The 26,670-nt window shown below is 37.3% G+C and overlaps 2 protein-coding genes across 5 annotated transcripts in view; one reads left to right on the top strand and one right to left on the bottom strand.

Moving 5' to 3' along the window:
• Positions 1-26,670, top strand: part of SLC3A1 (solute carrier family 3 member 1) — a 72,100-nt gene that overhangs the window by 30,328 nt on the left and 15,102 nt on the right. Inside the window, 4 exon segments of the mRNA XM_037528138.2 lie at positions 3,733-5,870; positions 6,953-7,086; positions 23,393-23,483; positions 24,290-24,332. Of these exon segments, the coding sequence (XP_037384035.1) occupies positions 3,733-4,173 (441 nt within the window). The 3' untranslated portion in view covers positions 4,174-5,870; positions 6,953-7,086; positions 23,393-23,483; positions 24,290-24,332.
• Positions 4,837-26,670, bottom strand: part of PREPL (prolyl endopeptidase like) — a 29,233-nt gene continuing 7,399 nt past the window's right edge. For 3 of the 4 annotated variants that reach the window (XM_037528132.2, XM_037528135.2, XM_037528133.1), the window contains 13 exons: positions 23,280-23,402; positions 22,465-22,531; positions 21,601-21,807; positions 20,295-20,430; positions 18,381-18,597; positions 17,578-17,763; positions 13,044-13,241; positions 11,589-11,764; positions 10,228-10,444; positions 7,153-7,302; positions 6,634-6,757; positions 5,399-5,472; positions 4,837-4,997 (listed from right to left, as the gene is read on the bottom strand). In XM_037528132.2, the coding sequence (XP_037384029.1) occupies positions 4,908-4,997; positions 5,399-5,472; positions 6,634-6,757; positions 7,153-7,302; positions 10,228-10,444; positions 11,589-11,764; positions 13,044-13,241; positions 17,578-17,763; positions 18,381-18,597; positions 20,295-20,430; positions 21,601-21,807; positions 22,465-22,531; positions 23,280-23,402 (1,965 nt within the window). In that variant the 3' untranslated portion in view covers positions 4,837-4,907. The remainder of the gene's footprint in view (positions 4,998-5,398; positions 5,473-6,633; positions 6,758-7,152; positions 7,303-10,227; positions 10,445-11,588; positions 11,765-13,043; positions 13,242-17,577; positions 17,764-18,380; positions 18,598-20,294; positions 20,431-21,600; positions 21,808-22,464; positions 22,532-23,279; positions 23,403-26,670) is intronic. The other variant, XM_054687771.1, reaches the window with a different exon arrangement.

The raw sequence follows: 26,670 nt of genomic DNA, 5'->3' as shown, positions 1-26,670 counted from the left end.
CCTTTTGTATAGAAAAGGAGGCAGTATTCTAGGGAGCTTATCACTAATCAGTTGTAAAAGAAACCCTTCTACCCCAAAGAGCTACATCCAGATTAGCTTCTCACAGTTATTACAGGCTGGCAACCAAAGACAGGCAAACTGGGAGGACAAGATTGCCAAAGCAAACAGGCCACTAAGAGTCACACTACATTTGATAAAAAGTAAGACCAGGAACGAGAGATACCATTCCTAGCAGAACATTGTAGAAAGCACAGAAAATATGGCAAACGTAAGACCCCAATATTAGAATAAACACCCCCGTCTCCCATAGACTGCTGTGCTATGGAGCCCCTTGACATCCTTTAAAGTAATTAGGTATCTTATACCATGACATACACAGAAGATCTGATTGGTGTACTGGAAAACTGATCTTCGGGATTTGTCCTAGAATGCACTGTAAAAAGGCAAAGATGTTATCAGTGCAAGAGAAAAATTTTGATGTGCAGAAGACAGATCTAGAAACTAACACACAACAAAAAGGAATTCTAAAAGAGAACATAGACTGGAAACAAACAGATAAGCAAAGGAAACCCAGAGATAATGGATTCATCTTCTCTAGATTGGCAAGAATAAAGAGAAAACCCTAAAAATATATAGGAAGAAATCAAACTCAAAAATAGCATCAGATTTCTCAAATGGACACTAGAACATATCAGAACTTTTATCTTCAAAGTTATAATGGAAACTTAATGCTAAACCTCTAGAATCCTCTATCCATTCAAAGTAAGATTCAAACACAAAATAGAGATGGAAAAGCAAGGAAGCAAATTTTACCATGTATAGCCAATGTCTGAAAGAATAATTAGCAAAGGTAAACATGAATCTAAAAGGAATACATGTATAAAAAAAGTGAGAAAAGGAATCAACAAAACAGATTTTTTTCCACACATAATATAAAATAAGATTATCAAAATACACCATGACACACACTAAGTTCCAATTAGTATGTTCTGGAACAAAAATTTAGTCAATCATTTCTATATGGGATCTGTAGCAGGGAGAATGTGTGTGGAGAGCTGACAGGCCAAACACTTGTCTTACATGGGGAATGGAAGGACAGTAGCTTGCTCTAGAATTGAGCTATCCAGCTAATAACCACTTTGACCATTAAAATTAAATAGCATTAAAAATTAAGCTCCTGTGCCACACTATCAACATTTCAATTGCTCAAGAGTTAGTAGCTACCATATTAGTAAGTGTAGACACAGAACATTGCTAGCACTGCAGAAAGTTCTATTGGACAGTACTGCTCTCTATGTGAGAAAAATATATTTTAAATGACTATTACATTTTTAAGGGCAACCATTAGAAGAAGAGAGATAAACGCCTAATTTTCAAAGAATGCTGGAAAGAAAAAACTAGGAAGGAAACCAATCAATCCAATAAAAAGTTAAAAAGGAAGAAAACAAAATAAGTTTAAATAAATGATAAAATAAAGCTTTATGTCCAAACATAATAATCACAAATATAAATGGGTTAAATTCTCCTATTGAAAGATAAAACTCAGATTAGACAAAAAATTTGACATAAGACATATAGCAAAAATGAAAGGACACAAAGAATTAAAGATACCACAGGCAAATGCTAATAAAAAGAAAGCTTGCCATCTGTATAGCCATCAAAACATGCATATACCTTTTGACCTAGTAATTTTATTACCGTATTTATTACCGAATATCATTTTAGAAAATGATATTCAATTTCTACATACAGATGAGATAAATTTTTAGAAAACAAATGAATAAAGAATGAATATAAATGGAAAAAGAAAATTATATTCAAGGATCTCTATTGGAACATGGTTTTTAATAGAAGACTCTGGAAATGATTTAAATATTTTACCAAAAGCAAACCAGTTGAATCAATTATACTGTTAATCCATACAAGGCCCGGTAATGTGCAGCTTTTAAAAAGAATGAAGGCGTTCAGTGTGCACTGACAGGAGAACATCTCTAACATGTACTGAATTAGAAAATACGGCTACAAAATGAGGACATTTCCCTTCTGTATAGAAAAAAGGAAAGTATTGACTTGTTTGCTTAGTCACAGAGTGCATCACTTCCTGGGACACATAAAAATGAAAGAAAACAATCACAGTAACTATCTCTGAGAGGACTGGGAAAGTAGGGGATGGTGTAGGAGATATCCTTTCCATTTTACATATTCTTGTAGTGAATCTTATACTGTGTGCACACATACCCTATTTAAAAATTCTATTACAAAAAGAAGGTGTGGAAATATTTAATAGCAGACAAAATAGAATTCAATATGAAAAGCATTATGAGACGGGCAATTTTCAAAATTGGTAAAAGAACATTCCACCACAAATCATGAATCTATGCATCTATCATAGCTTCAAAATATATAAAACAAGTACTCTGAGAAATGCAAAGAGTAACTGACAAATCCACAATTACAGAGACACACCAACATACTTCTAGAAAGTGGTAAATCAAGTAGACAAAACTAATAGTTAACACTTATTGGGCACTTATATGTGTGGCACTGAACTATGTGCTTTTTTCATGCATTATCTAAGGCTACGGAAAATATTAATAGTAATTTGACAAGTCATACATATACCATATACATGTACCATAAATACCTTTGCACCTGATAAACAGAGAATAAACATTTTATCAAACATTCATTAGCTATTCACTAAAGACCACACATTAGCCATCTGCCCCAAGTGGACGACGACCACGACGACACAAGCACCACTGCAGTCAACACGGCTGGCTGGAGCACAAGGAGTGACCATTACCACTGATTTGGCAACAGCTCTTATGAAGAATTTGGCATTAACATCAAATGTCCATACTCTTTGACATAGTAATTCTCTTCCTAATCGCTTGTCCTAAATAAATAATCCAGACATGGGGCAGGGAGGGGCACTTAAAATATATAAAACATTAGAAACTTGAATGTTGAAATAAAAGGAAATGGTTAATTATAGTCTTACAATTTAATAGAATATTATTCTGCCATCAAAATGACATTTATGAAAATGACATAAAATAACAGTGGAAGATGCTTAAAATGTTAAAAGAAAAAAAACAGAAAAAATACATTGTTTTTATATAGCTGTACTATAAACCCAAATCTCTTTTAATGGGAGGTAAAGGAAAATACAATTTCTAACTTTCTCGTTAGGTAGAGTTTTGCTTTGCATCTTTTTTTGGTAACTTGTTCATTAGCTATGCAAGAATTACATGACTGCTGAAGTTACAGTAACCCATGCATTATTCTATGACAGAGAACAGAAAAGGCCCAACTCACCACTTTTTGGAGTCATTGCCAAGGTGGCTGCTTTTTGGCCAGTTACCATATAGCATAAAAGGACTTTATTTAAGTAAGTTAAATATCCAGTCACTTAGGTGGGGACATTTGTTTCGGGATTCCTAGAGTGGAGTCAGATGTGGTCTTCATACCGGCTCTGGCCAAAGGCAGCCTAGCAGCAAAGGCAGTGACTCCCAGATAAGGTGAAGGCCAGCCCTTGTCATTCCTATCAGCAGCTAGACTGTTCTTATCTACTTATTAGATAATTTACTTCCTAACAATCTGGTAATCATCTTAAGGGGTAAAACTGAAGTAAGTGTTTTTTCAAATAATTCTTTATTTGATACTAAAAATAATAAAAAATCTTTTAGACGCTAACATTTATGTTGATATTTTTTTTTCTTTAAATAGGTACAAAAGAGTCAGTCCACATCAGCACTGAATTTATATCAAGAATTGAGTTTGCTTCGTGCTAATGAGCTACTCCTTAACAGGGGCTGGTTTTGCTACTTGAGGAATGACTATGACTCTGTCATGTACACGAGAGAGTTCGATGGCATAGACACAGTCTTTCTTGTGGTTCTGAATTTTGGAGAATATTCACTGTTAAATCTAAAGGAAATTATTTCAAATATTCCCACGCAAGTGAAGATAAGATTAAGTACCAATCCTGACCACAAAGGCACTGTAGTTGAGACGCCTGCCGTCAAACTGAACAAGGGAGAGGGACTCATTCTTGAATACAAGACGAAGAACCCCCTTCATGGCCAAACGGCTTTCAGAGACAGATGTTTTGTTTCCAATTGGGCATGCTATTCCAGTGTGTTCAACATACTGTACAGCTCGTGTTAGGCACCTCTACAAAAAAGATGAAGACACTGGAGTCCTCTCCTATTACAGGCATTTGCAGTAACTTCATGTGTAACATGCTGCTGGGTAAACTTTATGAATAGTCATTCTTAGATGTTTCTGTAGCTTGAATGTAACTGCTTTAGGTAAGGTTCGGAAATGTTTTTACAAAGAATATTAAAATCTTCAACAGAAAATTATTACCTGGAAGAACTTGTAACTTTTTTGAGATAGCATCAATAAGAGATGAGCAGAATGCCTTAGGACCCAGGTTAGTTGGATGGATTTTAACGTGAAGAATGTTCTTTTTTCCATAAAATGCATAAAATGGAAGATCACTTATTTTGACACTTCAGTAAAAGTGTCAAAAATGTTTACTAGCCAAGAAGCAGGACTTTGATTTGTAAACTGTTCAAAAGAAATCTAAGTAAAACAGACAAAAACAATGGGGTAGGGGGCGAGTCAGCTGTCACCAATCCTTTTCCACATCCTCCTCACCCCCTACTCCACATCCTCCCAAGGAGCATGATTTGAAATGTTCAGGGACATATGCATCAAAGCAGAGAACAGTATAAGCAGGTGAGACCCACTCCACACAAACTCTAGATGGATGAATAGAGAAGCAGATTTAAAAAAATTATTTACCGACCTCAAAAAAAATCTCACTTTTGCTAACTCAACTGGACAAAAAACTGAAATATTTCGGTGTATTTCTAATTCCTCTTGAATGCAGCATTTCAGAATTTTAAATATTTCTTAAGATTCTCGAAAACACTGGTGCTGTCAAGTCCAAGTTCCTCATACAGGAATTTAATTTGGGCTGTAATCTAAAAGAAACATGTTAAAAAAAAATTTTAGACAGAAGGCCTTTGTGGTAAAAGCCCAATGTTTCTGTCTCTCTTTGCCTATCAATCTTAACTGTGAAGTCAGCCATTGTGGCAAGGGAACTTTTATTTGGGACAGGCAGAAGGTTCCCAAAAATTTTCAATTACTTTCTGTAACAAAGCTCAATTTTCAAGTACAGAGAGCCTTTTCTCTCAACTGACTCAGTGTTCCTCCCACCCCCGTTGGGTCTCAGCCTCAGACCTGCCGCTGGGAAATAGCTGTCATAAATCCTGTGCTGGGAAGTAGCTGTCATAAATCCTATCGCAACCACTGAAACATGGAGCGTGGAGCACTACACTTCTCTGCCTGGGGATCTGTTGCCTGAGAGAGGCTTGATACGTACCTTTTTGTGAGAATCCTCAATTACATGATTGCCTCCAGGCTGAACATCTAAAACAATATTGGGGGCCTGATAGCCTGAAAGAGTTAACATATGAAACCATCAGAAGGCTTTTGGCTAATTGAGACCCACTTCTCCCCTCTCCTTCCACTTTGTTAAAATATAGGCAAAAACCACCGCCACCATCAAAGAGAGTGCCTGGGGCAAGCAGTAGAAGATAAATTTCTGAGATAGGGAAAGCAGGAGGAGGGCCAGAAATAAGGAAGTTGCATGGAAGTCTGTAGGGCCAAGCGAAAAAGGTGGTGACATACCAGGGAGCCATTTGGGCCTGTGGAACCCGGTAGTCTTGTGACCTGGAAACACTAACTACAGCGCTGGGTGAGAATGAGACAAGGAACTGATTACAAAGCTTGGATGTGGGTCCCTCCCACCCATGAGCCCAGAAGGCCTTGGCATGTCAGGGCGAGGAAAAAAGGTAAGAGTTCTTGGCTAATGAAACTGAAAGATCTTGAGAAAATTAAATCAGATAATTTGGGCACTGAAGTTCCAGAACAAAAACATCAAAATCTGTTAGAGAGTCCCAAGAATAATGGCTTGATTAATATTGCTAAATAAATGAATGATTGTATCATAATACATCTCCAAGGCATATTTGATTTTTCAATTTACTTTTTCTGTCTGGCCTACCTTATTTTTTATTATTTTTTTTTAAGATTATTTATTTTTACATAGCAGAGCAGGGGGTACATGCCAGAGGTGCAGGGCTGAGGCTTCACCTGTGAAAGTGGGGAGCAGAACAGGTGGATCTACTGAAATACACTGCTGAGGGGAGTGGTGGGCAAGACAAGAGAGGTCTGCTGCACCATGTGGGTTAGCTCCCTGGTTGGGGATCGATTTTAGGCTATAGTGGTTCTAGCACTGAGACTTAACCCCTAGGCCACCAGGAAGGTCCCCTGGCCTACCTTATCTTAATATTGTCTTTTTTTTTAAAATGGAGGTAACATTGGTTTACAACACAGTATATAATTCAGAGGTTTAGGATAATACTCTCATTTAAGAGAGGTGAGGAAGCTATAATTATTATACATCCTTCAAGTGGGCTGTCAACATGGGTGAAAAAAACAATTGCCCTAAATTACAGGCATGTGGTTGGTCGGAAGCATAAAATGTTACACTGAGCTGTATGCTGAAGGTACTAGTCCACTTAGCTAATTCCCTGCTTCTAGATGGTTTTATACCTTCACCAGCATCCTTAGCATGTTCCGCGACGGCTTCCTTGAGTTTGTCAGTATAGTTCACAATTCCTTTTAGAGGTACACGTTCATCATTTTCATAAGCTGTGATGTGAATCGAAGGATAATGCTGTAAGACAACAGATATACAAAGAATTTATATTATTCCTTATTGTCACTTTCCGCCTTACAGGTGACAAAAAACAACTGCCTGACATTTTTTCTGCTAGGTGCTAGATGTTTTTTCTCATTTGATATTCTTGAGAGAGCTATAGCATCAGAGTACTAGACTGCTTACTACCTGAAATACTCTTTTTTTGACTAGAGAGACCATGGCCTTATAAGGGCCTACCATGGTGAGCCACTAAAATGAAACGCAAAAGGAGTATGAGGAGAGGTGGTGCTTAAAGGCATTTGGGTTTTCTAAGCAGAAACAATCTAAAGTACTACTAAATCCAGGTAAGTATCATTCTGATTATCTTTTCTATCACTTGACAATAATACAGCAAAACAGATTTTCACTACCTGAGGTTTAATATTTTGATAGGGACAGTAACGTTTTATGTAGTTCTTGTGTTTTTCATCAGAAGAAGGATTCCCCCATTCTTCTAATTCTTCTACTGTCAGAGGCAGTGTAGTATCCATCATGGTGTTGAGGACATCCAAGAAAGGTGCCTAAAACAAAAAAGTCAAACTTAAACTTTGAAGCAAAAGTTGGTAAAATGAGTTTCAGGAAAATATACTTTATGAGTACACATGCTCACAAGAGAGAACAAAGTCAGGAAGCCATGTGAATTCCTGGTAACAGGGGCCTGTGATTTATAGCTTGCTTTTAAGGTATGTCAGACTCCTTAAATGACATTTATATAAAAAGAAAGGGTTGGGCTTCTGATTTCCCAATTTTTTTATTTTTAGTTTGCTGTCCTTTATTTACACATATGAATACATATGTGTGTAAATACATAATATGAAAGTAGTTCATGCCACCACTTCACACCCTTTAGTATGGCTACTATAAGAAAAAAAAATCAAGTGTTGACAAGGATGTGGAGAAACTGGAACTGCAGTGCACTGTTGGTAGGAGTGTAAAATGGTGTACACGGTGTGCAGGTTTCTCAAAAATATTAAACTTAGAATCACCATATGATTTAACTATTCTATCCCTAGGTATATGCCCAGAAATTAAAAGCGGGGTTTTAAAAACTATACCCACATTTATAGCAGCAATATTCACAATAGCCAAAAGTGAAAGCAACCCACGTGTATCAATGGATGAATAGATAAGCAAAATATCACAGTGATACAATGGACTATTCATCTTCAAAAGGAAATTCTGACACATGCTAAAACACAGATTGACCTGTGTACCTGTGTCCTGTAGCTAATACGACTGCCCATTTTGAACTAAATGCTTCAAAATAGATAAGATGGCAGATTTCATGTTACTTAGTAAAACTTTTAAAAACTCAACAAATTCTTCATCAGTTGGACATTATACATTTAAAAAATGTAACAAAAAATGCTAATTGAAGAAAACACCTGGAAAATATCTCTAGATAAAAGAAGAGAAAATCATTCATCAGCATATAACCAGCATTAAGTATTTAATAAAATGACAGCTGCTTTTTTCACTTGGCCTTATAGCTTTTTGTTAACATGCTGTTCAGCTTTCTTTCTCTTACATTGACATTAACCAAGTATAATGTAATTCTTTTTGGCTGCCTAGCAGCTGAACTCGTTTTCTGCATCAGAGTATCCCTAACCTTATGAGACTGAGCCTGCTTCTCACTGTAGAGCTGCCAAATGCCAGGGCCCCTTCCCTAGTCATCCCTGCAGCACCGGTGCAGCCACGTGATTTCGGTCTACCAACCAGACAAACTGTGCTCCAAACTCTGAATGGGAAGTTAGGGATTCAAATAATGAGGAACCACAAGAGCGCCACAGTTATGTCTAGTTTCTAGAAGCCGGACTTGCAGTGTGAGGCAACAGGTGCCCAACAGTGGTGGTAGTGATGGTTTCCCTGGGCCAGCTTCATGCTACATTTTGAACATGTTTTTGGCTGGTTTTAAACCCTCACTCACCCAAAACCTTGCAGGAAATCCCCTTACTACCTAGAGCTGGTTTTTTTTTTTTTTTGTGCTTCTAGTTAAGAACTTTGACAGATGAATCCTCTATTGTTAGATATTTAGGTTGACTTCAACTCATTACTATTATAAACAACATAGGATAAATACCCTTAAATATACATTTCTGATTATTTCCAGATTTCTAAAAGTCAAGTTAGTTGAATTTTTTCATATTATAAAGATTCTGTCATTATCAATCTTTGTGAATAGTTTCCCTCCACCCTCACCCATACTTAGTATTCCTATTCAAAAAACAGATCTACAGGCCTCCCCAGTGGCGCAGCGGTTGAGCGCTGGGTTGCAAAGCTGCCCGCAGCCTCTGCAGCGCTGGTTCGATCCCCGGCTGCTCCCCGGCCACCGGAGGAGGGTCCCACATGGCGTGCAGACCTCTCCTGCCGCCTGCTGCTCCCCTCAGCAGTGTACTTCGGTCCTTCTGCCTGCTCTGCTCCCTGCTCTGACTCTTGTGAATTCTCTCACCCTCCCGCGCTTCTGACTGTACCCAGTGCTTGTATAAATAAATAAATCTTAAAACAAAAACAAACAAACAAACAAAAAAAACCCCCCAAAACAGATCTACAGATCAGGATTACTGAACACTTGTTTACTTATTACAAGTCAACAAAATATATCCTCCAGCATCAAAATAAAAACCTAAAAATAATTTCCTCTATCTTAGTCATTACTTTTTTTTTTGTGGGACCCTCGCCGGCGGCCAGGGAACGAACGGGCGCTGCAGAGGTTGTGGGCAGTCTCACAGCCCAGCACTCAACCACTGTGCCACCCGGGAGGCCCCTTAGTCATTACGTTTTTGAGTATTTCACCAGGAAGCATGAGAATGCTGGAGGTATAATATGCTACGATACAACTTCGTAATTCAGAACAGGGCAAGATATGTTAATTAAAGTACAGAAAAACTATTTCTAAAGAACATTAAGAATGGAGTATCTAAAATAGAGAGCCCTTAAATCCAGGACTGAAATGTTGATGGGGAGTAAAGGATTTCATTCATTCTAGAATCACTGCCTGACTGCCCACAACCAGTGAGTCAAATATGCTTTTCGCTCTTTTCCACAAATTCAAAAAATTCTTTTTTTTTTTTTGGTGGGACCCTCGCCGGTGGCTGGGGATCGAACTGGCGCTGCAGAGGCTGCAGGCAGCCTCGCAACCCAGCACTCAACCGCTGCGCCACCAGGGTTATAAGTAAAAAGGGATCAATGGGAATAGCCATTGATGTCCTTTATTGGAAATCCATAAAATTAATAAAGAACATTGTCAGGGAAGAATAAGTAAATGGCCAGTAGTAACTTCCAAGTAACTTTAGAAGTCCTTGCAGAGCTATAATTCTGTGTTTAAAATTTAAGTTTTGTTACATTCCTGTGCTATGGTACAACTGCAGTGGAGATTTTTTCTTCTTTAGAGCAGCCTATGGCTTTATACTTCCCCATTCTGTAAACAATAAAAAGAGAATACTCACCTCCAAAGTCACAGCTCTCAGGAGCTCTGGATTAGAATTACACAATGCTCCCACAAGCACCCCTCCAGCACTGAAAGCAGTCAGGGTGGTTAGACTTGGCTGAGAAAAGCCTTGGCCATGAAGCGTCTTAATGCAAGCCTCTAAGTCAGCAAGGCCATTGAGTTTTTTAGTTAGACGGCCATCAGCGTGCCACTGGAGGCCTAACTCACCACCACCCCTGAAATTAAAGGGCAAAAAAATTTTAGTGGGAAGAAAAGTATTAATGATACAGTTCAGGGTCAGTAAACAGTCTACAGGCCTGTTTTTATATGTACCTGAAGCTGAAAACAGTTTTAACATTTTTAAACCGTGGGAGGAAGAAAATTAACCAATCAGAAACATGCAACTGAGACCACATGTGGCCTGTAAAGCCGAAAATGTTTACTGTTTAATTCTGAGGAGAGAAAGTTTGTCATCTCTTGATAGAGATGAATAAAAATTGATTCAACAACTATGTTTTGAATGCCTGCTTACTATTTGCCAGGCATTGTGCTTGGTTATAAAAGTATAATCAATTAATTCTGTGAAAGAAAACAGCCACCAAGCAATGTGGTTGCTGCCATAATCCAAGTGTTTTTAAGGCATTGCAGAAGCAGAGGAAAGAACATCCACCTGCCAGGTGAAGGATATATGAGTAAGGAACACATATGATACCCAAGTTGAGTCCCGAAGGAATAACATGTGTTTCTAGAAGGGCAAAGAAAAGGAAGGCACCGAGACACAGCATGTACAAGGGCACAGAGGGGAGAGCATGGCCTCTGGGGGGAATAGAGCAAGGCTGGATGTGGAGCGTGTGTGGCTGCAGAGCGACATGTATTTGGGGAGTGATGGCAACAGATCTCACTCTTGCATAGATTAGCCAGATGACTAAGCTGCTAACTACTATACAGAGGAATCTGGGTTTTATAATGAAGATGGCAAGGGTGGGGGGAGGGTGTAAAGAATTTTAAGCAGAAATATATGTGTCTTGAGAACAGCTAAAATAAGGGAACTTAGGGCAGAAAAAAGCAGTTTAAGAGGTTATTTTAGAAAAATATCAACTCAGAATAATTAAATGGAAATAATGGTGTTAAGTACAAAGGCTGGTATATATCTATTCTAAAAATCCTAAAAATCTGGCACAAAATCCTAAAAATCTACGCTCTTGCTTTTTGGATGAACCAATCTGTTATTGAACCAGCCCACAATAAGAGGTAGGTTTAGGAATACATACATTCAAGAAAAAAAAGAAGAAAATAAACGTTTGCTCCCTGATTTACTGTTATTCTGGTCCTCTGTAAGTGCCTTAGCACTCAGATACCAGGTAAACTGTGCTGACTCACCGAACATGGCAATATGCCAGGATCCATCCATCGTCCACCAATACCCGCCTTTCAGGCCTGAAATTCATTTTCAAATCCATTCCATAAGCTCCATATACGTGTACCAGGAGAGGCTTCTTTTGCAAGTCCTCAGAATCCGTTTTGTGGAAAATGGTCATTGGCACTGATTTTCCATCCTGGAAATGAATTATTACAATGCTTGTAAATAAGAGCCTTGAAAAAACCAGTATTATCCCCAATTTTATGCACTGCATATTGACATTGAACACAAACTTCACAAAGATGAAAAGAATTAAGGCCTCTAAAGATACATCATGGTCCTTATTGTCAGCTACTTTGCTCACCTATAATATTGAGTAGAAAAGAGGAGCAGGATTCTGACTTGAAAACAATTTATTAAATACAGTTTTTTCTGAGGGTAAAATGGATTTTAACAAGTTCTACACTACTCACTACTGCAACTTTTTTCTTTTAGGACAAGCCAAAATATACCTGTCCAGGTCAGATACACTAACACAGCATTTTTTCTGAATTTAGGGCTAGATACTGGCATTTCTCATCTTTGAATATTTACAAATATACCGACTAAAGAAGTCTTAACAATTTTCTGTTCTCTTTAGTCAAAATTCCCAACCATTAGGACCTCTTGTACTGTTTAAAAATGGCCTAAGAATGTTCTATAAATTTTAACCCCTGCATTACTTTTAGGGCAGCTAACAGTGTAGTTCACATACATTGATTCCGACAGCCTGAAGCTAGGCATTCTCTGGGCAGACACAAGATAATATGAACTATTTCTGATCTCCCTTTCACAGAAAAAGGGTGAAGTTGTAGGAATTAATGAGCAGCATTCGTTTACCTAAGGAGAATAATATAACCAAAGCTATTTTTCATTCTCATTTTGAAAGTATCACTTTGGGGCACTAGTGCTGTCAAAAGAGGAGTAACTCTGGTTCTCATATTTTTATCATACTCAATTTGTTACGACAGTGTAATTAAATGTTCACTTCTCAGGAAGGTTTATGCTTGTAAAATAATGTAGATCGATGTCTGTGAAATACTTTGTCTTTTCACCTTCCTGCTACTTCTACTCCCCTCACCCCCAAACCCAACCATAATTTAATAATCAGAGAAAAACCTGCTGGTTGACAACATCTTAGAAGGAAGTGGTAAGAATGGTAGCAAGTCGTGATTAGCTTGATTCCAAACCTCATTGGTTGTGCAAAAATGTCTGTGGAAAGTTAGATAGAGCAGCTTCCAAAGAGCAGTTGCTTCCCTTTTCCCTAATTTGTAAAGAATCCCTGGGCTCACGAAGAACTGAGCTTCAATGATCTTCCCATCTGGGGTAAATTATAGCACTGATAAAACTGGTGTAATCCCAACAACTGCACCATGCTTGACAAGTGGTATGCTCTCAGTAAATGACGCCTAATAGCTGAGGTCACGAAAGCTTACCTTGCTTTTGGCTTCTATACGTAAGACACGACTAGTCTTTGTGATTGGGTCTTCATGACCAGTTTCCTCAAACAGTTTGCCTTCTGCAAATTTATATGTATAATATTTTGGGGGACGAATGGGCGAGCAAAGCTGAAAGGGGCAGTTCTTTGGGTCCGAATTTGTATCCAGTATGAATCCACAGGCCCAAGGAGGGAGCTAAAGAAACGAAAGAGAAAATATCATTAATTAAATTTGTGAGTCTGCTCCAAACAAGATGATGTGGACATCAAGTTTGCTTCTACCCATTCTAACATTTAAGGATGAATTCAGCACAGCAAAAGATATTTCAAGTAAAAAACCCAAAATTCTACATTAATGATCCATAAAGTAAGGAAAAATGAAAGGAAAATAGTTTACACTTCTGGATTTAAAAGAAATCTCCCTTAATAAAAAAGTTTATTTTGGAGTATATACTCAGACAACAAAATAGCAAAATGGTTCAGAATAAGAGCAAATCAAATTGTAATTTCAGACCCCAGTGACATCTCCAAGATCTCTGTTCTCACAAAATATGAAATCTTTCACATGTGCTTTTAATAATTTACCCACCAGCCCTTACCCTGCTGCCTAGACAGCCAGTGATGACAGTTATTATTCCAGGGCTACAAACTGCCTCAGCAGCCCTAAAGCATTTACAATTTGTTTCTAACTTTAGCTCCCAGGCTAACCATTGTGCAGAACAAAACCTTTCCCAGCACATCCACTCTGAGAGACTCATAGCTATTATGATTAAGATTCTTAACTTTAAGAAGAAAGGAAAGGAATCAAAATTTATTCTCTCAGAGCAGCAGGGTCCAGCTTCAAGCCTTCCGCTAACATCACTCTTATACCTTTTAAAGAACTCCGGTAAGCAGGCTGACAGAGTGTAAGAAATGGTACCAAGAGTCAGAACATTAAAAGAAAATTGCCTTTCTTTTCCTGAGTAATTGTAGAAAGAGCAAATTCCTTAGAAAATCAGAGGTCTTGGCACAGCCACGTCACTGGTGGGCACTGCTTCGAAAGGACTGGTGGGGGATGTGCGCATAAAGAACCCACTTGTTCAACCCATGGAAACTACAGCCAGCAAGCTATGTTCTCAGAGCATAGCATACATCTAACGAATGTATTTTCCAGAAGCACTAATAAGGATACACATTCACACTCATTAGAGATCTCACTTTATTCTCCTCAGATTGAGAATTCTTTTTTTTTTTTAAAGATTTATTTATACAAGAAATGGGGTACAGTCAGAGGTGCGGGAGGGTGAGAGAATTCACCAGAGACACAGAGACAGAGGGGAGCAGAACAGGCAGATGGACCAAAGACACTGCTGAGGGAGCAGTGGGCAAGGCAGGAGAGGTCTGCTGTGCCATGTGGGAATCGAACCTGCACTGCAGAGGCTGCAGACAGCTTCACAGCGCTGTGCTCAACCCGCTGTGCCACCAGGGAGGCCGAGAATTATTTTCAAGGATAATTTGTCTACCGAAATGTGTACATGAAAGTTGGGAAATCTGGTAGCATAATTGAAGTGAGCTAATTGAGACTGAGGGGAAAAAAAGGATGAAGCACTGGTGCTAAGCTGGTAATCAGGCCTCAGATTTAGAAGATCCTTCAGCCCACAGAGTAATATGCTTCTCTGCTCTTTGGTGAGGCTTTAAACAGTTTCCATATGATCACCTAGTAAGCTGTCTTTGTTTTTGACAAGTAGTTCCAATAAATAGAGAAACTTTTGAGTATGTTCTTTAAACTAGTGGAACCAAGGTTAAAGGTTTAATCATAAAAAATCTGTTCCAAAGCTATGGACTTTGTCCAGCTGATGCAGATATAAGTATTAACTATCTCAAGGATATCTTAAGCCACATTTCCTACCATAGGCTATGGTAACATTATGTTGGCCAGCTGATATGCAGATAGTCCTTAGATACTGGACAAGTTCAGCTTGAACACTCTACAGGCAAACCACAGTCCTTTCACTGAAATGATTCAGACACACATGCTGCAAGAAAACTGCCCAAGGAGGCAGGCCCCTCCAAATTAACTGATGTTATTAGCGCAAAGCAAAAATTTCCAATTTGCTAAAGTTAAATTTCAGAACCAATTAAAATATTGCCACCTTTTTTCTGAAGAAAATATTACTAGGAAATACTGATGACATGGTGATCAAGGATAGAAGGAAAGTATATTAAGGATTTGTACATTTCCATGATTAAGTTAAAAAAGACCTTTTAGTTACATGCCTACTGGGCAGATGTTATGTACAGAAATACTTTATAATCCACTCACAGTCGGGCTTAAAGATTTTGTCCATTGTGTACAGCACTGTCTATGCATATTAATCGGTGTTATCTATATTATCTAGTTCATGAAAAGGCTCCGATACTACTCTTTTAAGTAGTATCTGGTACATGAAACAGTATTTGATCCCATGTGATGACTTAGACTATTGTACAAGGTATAACAGAACTCCAGGTTAGGGAGGGCCAGAGTACAAGGAGACAAAGAATAAATTAAAGACATGTTTGTTCTAATGGAAGTTAAGACCATGGAAATTAAGGCTTATCTTTTTACTTACAAAAAATACAAATAGTCACATTTACTGAGAAGTTTAATCTTATGTAACAGAGTAAACTCTCATGACAATCCTAATTTCCTATTCATGGAATTTTGTTGTAATAAATGCATTGCTAGGGATTACAAATTCTTTCCAATTCCTAATTCATACAGACTGCAGCAGGAACAAGAAGCAAAAGAAACACTTTGAATACGGTAGAAGGCAGTAAAGAAATGGCGAGAGTAAAATCACCATTTTTGTTGTAGGACACCTACCTAATCTTCTAGATACCAGGCATTAAATTTGATAATTTGATTTTAGCGAGTATCTGGGTATTTTTGCTGTATACCACTCTAACAATCTCAAAACGAATCTTCTGGCCCCCTATCTCTTCTTGCTTCAATGTACCCTTATGGCTGTCAGATAATGTGATGAATTATAGCTGACCCCTCAAATTATTCCCCCACTCCCAAGCTTCAAAAGTTCCCCTCTTCAGTGGAATGAAATTAGTAGTTTCCTGAACATGTTCTGAAATTTTTTAGTTTAGAGCTTTATTTGATGCACTTCCTCATCCTCGAATACCATTCCCCTCCCTACCCATCAATATCCTACTTAGTTGGTTCATCTCATATTGTACTTCTCCCACAAAATTTTTTCATGGGTCCTCTTCTACTTTGGGCTCCACAGCACATTTCATGTTTTTGACACCACTTATGTAAACCCACCTTACACTGATTCTTTGTATACTAGTCTAATCTCATGAGAAAATGCATAAATCCAGGTATTTTGTTTTGCCATTTTTCTACTCCAGTGAATTTACTGGAATTGCCTTTAACAGAAGCTGTGACAATACTGCAGCTAGAAAAGTTTGCTGATTAAATGACACAGCTCTTTCTATATCAAGTAAAATGAAACCCTTTTCACTTCCTTTAGTGCTGTCACCTTAACTCACATGTTAACTGTACATAACTGGGCAATAAGGTTACTGTTCACCCATTTGAGCAAGTTCACTTGTAGAGGCAGATTATTTTCCAAGGAGATACATCAGTATCAGCAAGTCAGCCTGCCAGGCCAAGGTGCCACCTCACAGCTTGTGTTGCCGTGGAGATCACTGCCCACCCCCTTATTGAAAGAAACCCAATTTCATCCCCCTTCCGATCCCTGGCAAGTGAGAAAATTGGCAGAGAGATGATGTAGACACAATTGTGCAGTGATGGAAATAGTGGGCATGACTACTGTCCCCATTGTGGGTGTGGGATGGAGCAGCTGCCATGGGTAAGGCACCCGCTGCCAAGTTGGCCTGCGTTATTACTGCATCTGAAGTTGTAGAGATATGTGATATGTTGAGATAGGTGAAAAGAGAAATAAAATGGCAGTGAACTCTATTTCTGAAATTCCTACTACATGACAGTATAACATTAATTAAAACTGCATTAAAAGTAAGGTCTGCTAAGTAATTCTAAAATAAACCTCTTCTACCTGATAAAGATACTGCATGCTAAATTCCATCTAAGTTACATTCCTTTTAAGAAAAGTATATTGCTATTATTCTAGATTTGATGTTCTGCTAAGCTAAACTACATGTGTTTTTTTTTTTAATGGGAAGATTATTTTTTTTTAAGTGTCACTTTTTTTTTTTAAAGATTTATTTATTTATGCATACAAGAACTGGGTACTGGCCAGAAGTGTGGGAGGGTGAGAGGATTCACCAGAGAATGGGGAGCAGAACAGGCAGATGGACCGAAAACACTGCTGAGTGGAGCAATAGGTGAGACAGGAGAGGTCTGCCTCACCATGTGGGTATCTCCCTGGCTGGAGGCAAATTGAACCTGTGCTGCAGAGGCTGCGGACAACTTCACAGCACTGTGCTCAGCCCGCTGCGCCCAAACCACTGTGCCACCGGGGAGGCCCTAAACTACATGTATTTTGATTAACAGTATTGTCTTTGAAAATTAAACATACCTTTAGAGACCGAACTGAATCATCAGCCAGACCAATCACATTAACATAAAGCAGATTGCTGTGCTTCAGGAATAGAACACAATGATCCTTAAACATGTCCAAGTCTACAACTTTGGTATTTCTCTTCATTGTGAAAAATAAATCCCAATTCATAATAGCAGGGGTATCGGCTGCTGTTCTCATGAGCTGTATAGAACAAAGTTAGGAGAGATCTAGGTAACAAAACTCGATGATGACAACATCCAGAAATGAAAACACTACCACCACATTGCAGTTGTCCTCAGAGTTTAATGATGAGCTGAAGAAACTAGCTGCATCAGGGCAGCAGTACCACCACCACTGTGTGAACGAGCTCAGTCTGACTGTAGGTGGCGAGACAGCATGGCCTCACGCTTAGTCGGCAGCCAACCAATAGACATTTGCACAAGGCACTGCCAGCCAACTGACTGTGGACGCATTAGCCCAGCAGAACCGTCTAGCTGAGATCAGCTCAAATTTACAAAATCAAGAGTTTATAAGTTGAAAAGTTTGTTCTTTTAAGCCACTAAGTTTGGCTTTGATAAGTGATAGAATTGAGATAGAGTATGTTCATATACTAGCCTTTTTAGCCATAATTAAAATATGTAGAGGCATTATCACTACAGGAAGAAAAGTGGGATTGGTTATGCATGGAAAGGTAGCAGCAATTTCTACACTTTGCCAAAAGCCTATGAAACAATTCATTCTCAGAGTAGGAAATATTACCGATGGAAGCATGCTTTTAACAGTCCAAATGGGGAGAGTCCAGGAGAGTCCAGGATTACCTTGAATTCTGTGGGTTCACCAACATTAGTGAGAATATATAACTCATCATCTCTGTGTTCGATGTAGTAAAGGACTCCATGTATTCGCTTCTGAATAAGCACTGGTGGGTCCCAAGGACTTAAGCCATCTATCAACCACACTTCAGAAGTGGTCTTGTTCATGATATTTATGGTGAGGAAACGGCTGTCTTTTGTAAGATAAAGGAAAACAAAATAGCTGGAGAGAGAGAGAGAGAGATGAGAAATCCAGTAAATTTCAAAAGCATGCTACCTCATTAATCGTGCAAGATATAAAATCAACATACAGCTGCATTTCTCTACACTAACAATGAGTTACTGAAAAAAGAAACAAAGAAAACAAACCCATTAAAATAACATCAGAAAAATAAACTCAAATAAATTTTACCAAGAAGAGAAAAGATCTGTACACTAAAAACTAAAAGACTTTGATGAAAGAAAATAAAGACAGAGAATGCAATCCCTGTCAAGATTTCAATACCACTTTTCACAGAAACAGAAAAAAACACCCTAAATTTGGATAGAACCACAAAACACATCAAATAACCAAAGCAATTCTGAGGAAGAACAAAGTTGGAAGTAGTCACGGAAGACATTTGGAATCAATACATCAGTATCATCATGTGATCCTAAAGCACGCAGGTCCAGCACTCCCGAGCAGGCAGAAACTCAACAAGAAAGGGCTTGTTTAAGATAAATCAAACAATCTGGAAGAAATAAGACTAGAACCATTTGCCACACAGAAGAGATCATTCTGGGCTAAGTCTACTTTCCACAAGAGGATTTAGTTTTTACCAAGAGCAGTAGATGAAGCATAGAAGATGTAGGGCTTTGCTTACTAATTAGTGTATGTTTCAGATAATTCTTTAACTGTTTCTGCATTTTAATAGACTAATTTCTAAAAGAAGTTGTAATTTTGAAATTTCAAAATTTAGAAATTTGGTGCAGCTCAGTACATTTAAGGTTACTCTGAGCTGCCCCATTGGGATCTTTGGGATTTGGAGTCCCAGAGCTTTCAGTGACCAAGTTGGTTTTAGTGACTTCTCAGACTTCCAGTGACCTATGGCCTTTGGTAGTAGAACCGCTGTAAATTCTACAATGACTGTACTAGTACCTTTTTGGGGGGGCAATGTTGCAAAGGGGTTGTTTTTTAGTGACTTAAAAAATCAGGTCTCCTAATTCTGTCAAGATTCTTCCAGTTAGAAACTATACAATATTGCTCTTCTTAGAATGTGTAAATGCAATACTCTGGAACTATTTGAAAAGAGACGAATTAATATTCACAATGCACCAATCCTTAAAAATAGCATAGCTGGCATTTTCCTTGAACATGCTTTTCAGAGGCACTCTACTATCAAAATAAAACACTAGCTCTGATCAGTCAAATGTGGTAAAGTAGTAAATAAAGTAGATGAAGAACCTGGCTGGTCGGGGGTCTTTTTAGCCATATGTATAACAATACCTTTTTCAAAATCAGGTTACCCAAAACACAAAACAAAACTGGGCCAACAGGGGTATAGGCAAAGGGATTATGACATAATTTTGGTGAACTTTTCTTGTAAGAACAGAAAACTGAGACTTGGGGATTGAAGCAAATGCAGCAGGAAGCAGCTCTGTGTTTTACAAGCTCTTGGAGACCTTTACTTCATTTTCTCTTCAAGTACTCTGATTTTCTGTTTTGGTCCATCCCTTTAGATTTGAGGCTGCTTATATGGTACTCAGAATCCACAAGCTATATATTTGTATTCACTTTAGAGTGTGAACACAATCAGACTTCAATTTTGAATCCAAACAATAAAAGATTATGAGTAATGATTATGCTGTCACGTTAATGTTCCATCCCAAAGCAACATATTAGATAACTGGAGAAAAAATTTAATTGCATGATTCTAGTACCTTGGGTCTTTTTCTGTGTAGAAACGTTCATTACGTTTGTTATCACCAAAAGTGGCTCGATACACATCATGACAGCGAAGATTCCTCTGGAAGGTGTAGAATAAAACATCTTCCTCTTCTTCATCTTTTACCCATTCTGAGAGAAAGTAATTAATGAATTATACATAGCCGCCTACTTATAGTTAAAAAAAAAAAGGTACAATGCATTTTCTAATTGGGAGTGTCAAAGACAAAGAAAGGCAGGTTTATCCTGGAAATCTAAATCTAACAGAAGTCCCACTGTAGCTCATGTTCTGTAATTGCCAGAGAGCTCTCCAGAGGAAAAAATATAGCAATACCAAGTTTCCAAGTAGTTACCTATTTCAGGTTTCTAAATAAGAGTTGAATGTTCAATATTTAGGAAAGATTTTGGTAAAGTCACATTTGTTTTCAGATGAATTATGTTTAAATCTACAACTTTGAACTTTAAGTCTCAGGAAATACTAGATCATTTCCTCTCATGCCTCAATTTTCTGTCTCCCTTTAAGCCACAGATTACCTTAAACTACCAATATATTTTATTGCTGGTATTTTCTTGATCTTACCAGAAGCTGTCAGTAGACATTTCACACAATCACAATCACGACTGCCACCTGGCTGACAGTGGCTGTAAGACATCATTATGTAATGTGCAGCCTGACTGTAAAGATTACATGTAGAAAATGTATGTCTTAGAATCAATTAGAGTATAATAATCTCAATTCATTGCAGAAGCTTTTAGCTATTAAAATACTGGGGGAAATTATGGCAGAAAATGAAAAGGGAAGATAAAGTACGAACATTTGTACCATTCAATGACAAAGGATAAAATTATAAGTTGGTTCTATTAGTAATAATGCCACAACTTTTATTGATGAATAATTTAGTTTAGTAAGTTCAAGATTCCTTGGTCATGACCTTGGGCAATGTGTTGCAACAGTTTGACATACAATGTGAAATGTGAAAAAAAATTCATACCAAAGCTTAAAGCTGAATAAAATATGAATATACAATTTATATACAAAAATTTGTATTCTAAGTAATAATTAGTAAAGACTTAACTGATATAGTAAAATTTGTTGTACAACTTGGATGCTGATATATGTTTACAGGAGAAAGGGTCTCTTGCATAAGAGGTACATAGGAAGGTACAGAGCTCACAGGGATAAATGGATCAGGTACCCATCTTCTCATTCATTCATATGGGGAATTAAAGATGTTTATAAGTGCAGACAATGCTCTTACTATTGCCTTTTCAACAAAGAAAACTATTTTAGTTGGGGCTTACCGAAGCTGGACACATTTGGGAAGGAAGCTTCCATTACAGGCTGATCACTGAGCTTCACAACTATACAGGTAGATGCTTCAGAATCTTCAGTTCTTATCTTGGCAGCCACATATTTCTCATCAGGAGCAACTCTGATACAATCAATGAAGGGCTGGTCTAATTTAAGTTCCTCCAAATTGAATAACACTTCATAATTATCATTGTCTGCTGCACAGAAAAATGAAAGAAATAACTCCAGAAGATATACTTAAAATTTTTAAAAATTGTATTTCAATGTGTTAAATTACCATTCCCCTTTTATAAAAGGCTATAACCTTCCTTTGGCATTGATGACAGTTTGATGGGTACAGAAATTGGCATTATTTAATATCCTATGCGACTCAATGTCATTCTATGCATCAATAAAACCTATGTGATATTATTTGCTATTATTATAATCTAGTTTTTATACAGAAGAATGAGAATGTAAATGACATTGAATAATTTATGTAAAGTATAATAGTACCTGGGATAGAGATACTGTAAAATGCTGACTCCCACCTCCATTTTCCCTGCCAAAGCTTCGAGTGTAGTTTTATCTTACACAAACATAGATATTAAAAACTAATCATTGAAAAAAAAAAATCAACCCCTTGTGTTTCAGCATCATCTTTTGGTGTCCAGATAAAGACCATGGGAAATTGATCCCTTTAACTACTCTTCCTTTTGCTGTTTATATAAGAAATACACTGTCTGAATTTTGAAAAAATTCTAAACTAATCTTAAAAAGATATTTTTATACCTTTGAGAAATTAACATCAAAATGCCTGTGAAATACTTGAAATCTGAAAAATGATGGTGTATTAAAAAGAAAAACTGGTGTACCTTCTTCATCTTTGGAACGAACCAGGCAGCAACCTTCTTGATAATAAACGAAACCACCATGTTTAATCTGACAATAAAAAGAATAGTCTTTTAATAATAATAGCAATAATTATTTACTTAGTAATTTAAATATGATTTAGCTTAACTGTTTAACGGTCTGACTCTTTAAGGTGAAGAAGAAATGATATCTTTTATAAAAAGCAGACCTGTTGCTGTATATAAATGAGCACATAAAAATGGAAAATATATTATTTTTTTACAACATAGTTGTTAAAGATATGGTTTCCTTATGTTCACAAATCACTGGATGAGTTTCTAATACATAAATGCAAGCAAACCACTTTAATAGACTTTGGGAACATCTGACATCTCTATAGTGGATATCCATTAAGAGAAATTTAGTTCTTCCCCACAACATTAATTTAAAAAATTGGAGCAGATCATTTAGTAATACAGTCACATCTTCCCTTTGTTAATAATCCAAGTGCTATAGATGAGGAAAACTGTGTCTCAGGCTAGTCTGAAAATCCAGTAACTAACTTTCTGAGATTATTTGCTGTCACCATTAACTGTTCGTGATCTTGACTATATTTTAAACAAAGAATCATATATACTCTGTGGGGTGACAGATATAGACACTTTGAGATTGAGAGAATATTACAATATATGAATAGTGCTCTTGTCTAATATCCACAAATTAAATGTATTTGATTGATAGGAATTCACATAGCTCATGACACATTTATTATCTGCTAGTTAATGGCATAATTTGAATCTAGAATTCCTGAAACAAAACAAAGCATATGATATCCTACCTCTGCATTGATGATTTCGTATTCTTCTTGTGGTTGTGTTTCTAATCTTGTTCTCACTTTTTCAAATGCATCCATGTTTTCTGAAAGGGATTTTTCCTTTTCTTGTTTAACAGGCAGAAAATCCTGGAAAAAGTTTTATTTCCATGACAATATTTCAAACTAAGGGAAAAGAAATCTTTGCTTTGTAATTTTTATTTCCTTCAGGTGAGTACTACAATGTTAGGTCTATACTAATAAAATAACAGATATCTCAGAGTTCTTAGGTATGTTTCTTTTTTTTTTTTTTTTTTTTTTAAACTTTTTATTTTTTTTTTTTTATAGAGGCATGTTTTTTTTATTTATTTATTTTGTTTGTTTGTTTGTTTTGTTTATACATGCACTGGGTACAGTCAGAAGCGTGGGAGGGTGAGAGAATTCACCAGAGCCAGAGCGGGGAGCAGAGCAGGCAGAAGGACCGAAGTGCACTGCTGAGGGGAGCAGCGGGCGGGGCGGCAGGAGAGGTCTGCGCGCCATGTGGGACCCTCCTCTGGTGGCCGGGGAGCAGCCGGGGATCGAACCGGCGCCGCAGAGGCCGCGGGCAGCTTCGCAACCCAGCGCTCAACCGCTGTGCCACCGGGGAGGCCCCTTAGGTATGTTTCTTAATCTCAACAAATGATCTCTATTTCTTTTAAAACTGTAAACAAAGTAAGGTGGACACATGAATGGTTAAGTGGATAAGTCTTCAAGATGCAGAAATATTAAGACATACTGGACAATGTTCAGAAATACCATGGGAAAAGTTTATATATTAAGCAGAAAATGAAATCCTATGAATGGTCACATATTTAAATAGTCAGGTGTGAGAGGTAGGAAAAAAATTTTACTGAGTTTTATAAACTAAAATTACTTCCTAAAAGGAGGGAGACATCACAGGGAGAGGAAGATGTTATCTTTCCTGATAAATGTTGACTATTTAATTCACAACAGGATTTAAGAAATTTATCCTACTTTATAACTTTCTTCTCTTGCAGGGCTAAGGAATCTGCCAAACAGGAATGTCTGTTAGATCAAAAGGTAAATGAATGCTTTGTAAAACAGAGCTTCTCATTCAGTTTTAGGAAAACTATAGCATATTTACCTTATAAAAGGAAGAAAAAGGAAAAAGAATGAAAAATAAATGAGCGTGAGTATCCATACACCTGGATGCTAAATAAATACGCAGTATCTTATTGGGATATGCTGATTTTTGATCAGCACATAAATATCTTATGAATTATTAAAATTTGGATAAGGCAGAACCTCAGTTGTCAAATTAAAAAAAGATATTCAATAAATCAATTTCCCTTATTTAAGCAAATGAATTCTAGTCAAGATTTTCAACATCAGCTCTCGGCCAAAGATGACAACTGTATGGTGATTTTGCTAGAGTGCTGCTAAGCCCTGGGTAAGGCCCTTCTACAGCTGGTAATTATTTATTGCACAAGTGTCCATGATACTTTACCAACACCAGTAAGGCAAATATAAGCTATGAATATAGTTTATATTACAAAGAATTTATAAATTAAACAAAATAAGAATGTTAAGAGAAAAATCAGCAAAACAAATTAAAAGGAAAAATAATCATTTTCACAGTTTTTCCTTTTTGAAATACCTTATGCTTTGTGTTAGAGTCAAACCCTTCAGTTACTCCTTCAATCATACAAGCAGTACGGCTAATTTTTGAAATTCAAATATTGGAGGCACATATATGTTCATTTTAGAATATTTCTATCAAACCTAGGTTTGTTCTTTAGAGTAATGAGACAGAATTTCTATATTAATAATTCTCTAATAGCACCCCAAATATAAATCAGATCACTAGAAATCTACCCTGAAACTCTAACTTGGCAAGAGAGTCTGCCTTTTCATTTCCATATATATGCTTACGTGTTCTGTAATTCTTACTAGAATTGTTGAAGTAGGTTTGGATAGCTATGAAGAAAGAGTACTTTCTTTGCAGCTCTTAGTACATTCTAATCAGGGAGCTGGACTCTGGCAATTTCAAATATCCTTTCTTACTGAGAATCATGGTTGATACGCAGTTAAAGGGAACAGAGCTGGGTACAAAAACTAGCCTCTTACATCTAATTTATTTTACATTTGTAATTAACTTTTTTCTGTGTCAAAAATCCAAATTAACTGAACGTATCTAAAGCAATAGAATTTTTTACTGCCTTAAAAAGATGGAGGCAGAATTCAAACACTTTGTAAATAATTCTTTGGGAGAAATCATTCACCGGGAAACTGAGATTTTATGTAATATACATAATATACTCTAAGTTGTTTTGGTTTTTGTTCTGTCCCAACAAAACCCATGCAGTATTTTAAGCTTCCATTTCAATGCAGCTAGTGTTATCATCAGGGTTAAATCTAACCATTTTATTCAAGTAACTTAATGTTTTAATAGTATATTTGTTTCAAGGGCATATTCCTGAGGTAAGGAGAGCTTTAACTTTAAATTTTAAGAAAGTTACATCTATACCATCATACCTTTGTGGGAAAAAAAAGAAGTACTTGTTCCCACATTCCAGGTGACCTATCACTAAACCATTTTAACAAAACTTGTAAAATAGGAGAATGAAAGATGTAAACTTTATTATGGCAAAGATGTTGACCTCCTCACAGAAAAATGGTACAGCAGAAAGGCACTAGGTGGCTATTAATTTATTTATTTATGCATACAAGAGCTGGGGTGCAGGCCAGAGATGGGGGGGTGAGAGGATTCACCAGAGACAGAGTGGGGAACAGAACAGGCAGACTGACTGAAATACACTGCTGAGGGGAGCAGAGGGTGAGCCAGGAGAGGTCTGTTGCACATGTGGGTTGCTCCCTGGCCGGGGATTGAACTTGTGCTGCAGAGGTTGCTGATTGCTTCACAGTGCTGTGCTCAACCCCTTGCGCCACCAGGGAGGCCCTGGGTAGCTTTTTGGATGGTACTGTTATTAAATGGTTAGTTCCAAGTCTGGACCAGGAGAGTACAAAGTAGGCTTAGGCCACCTTGTGCCAGAAAGGAAGATTAATGGAGATGTGTCAAAATAACACAAGTGTAATTTTAAAGGGGTTTCACTAGCTGCATTTGGGACAACTTGAGCATCAAAAAGAATAACGACTATCTTTAATTAGAGCACCCTGAAAAAATAAAAATTCATAAGCAATAATTTGAAAAACAACAACAAACAAAATAGAATACCAGCTAATAATGGAGAAAGAAATGTAGAAAGTCATCAGCACCCCCCCGTGCAACAACTGATTGAAGGTCTTCAATGGCTGTCGAATTCATTTAAGCGAAATAAGCTGAGTAACTATGACATCAGTAATTGCAAAGGGAATTAAGTCCTTTTAATAATGGGAAGAACTAGCAGTTACTTAACCA

The sequence above is a fragment of the Talpa occidentalis genome, unplaced genomic scaffold, assembly GCF_014898055.3.
Source record: "Talpa occidentalis isolate TD23 unplaced genomic scaffold, MPIMG_talOcc4v2.1 talOcc4.5, whole genome shotgun sequence".
In the NCBI taxonomy this organism is placed as follows: domain Eukaryota; kingdom Metazoa; phylum Chordata; class Mammalia; order Eulipotyphla; family Talpidae; genus Talpa; species Talpa occidentalis.
The sequence above is the reverse complement of the archived record's forward strand: the minus strand, read 5'-3'. Positions and strand labels throughout refer to the sequence as shown.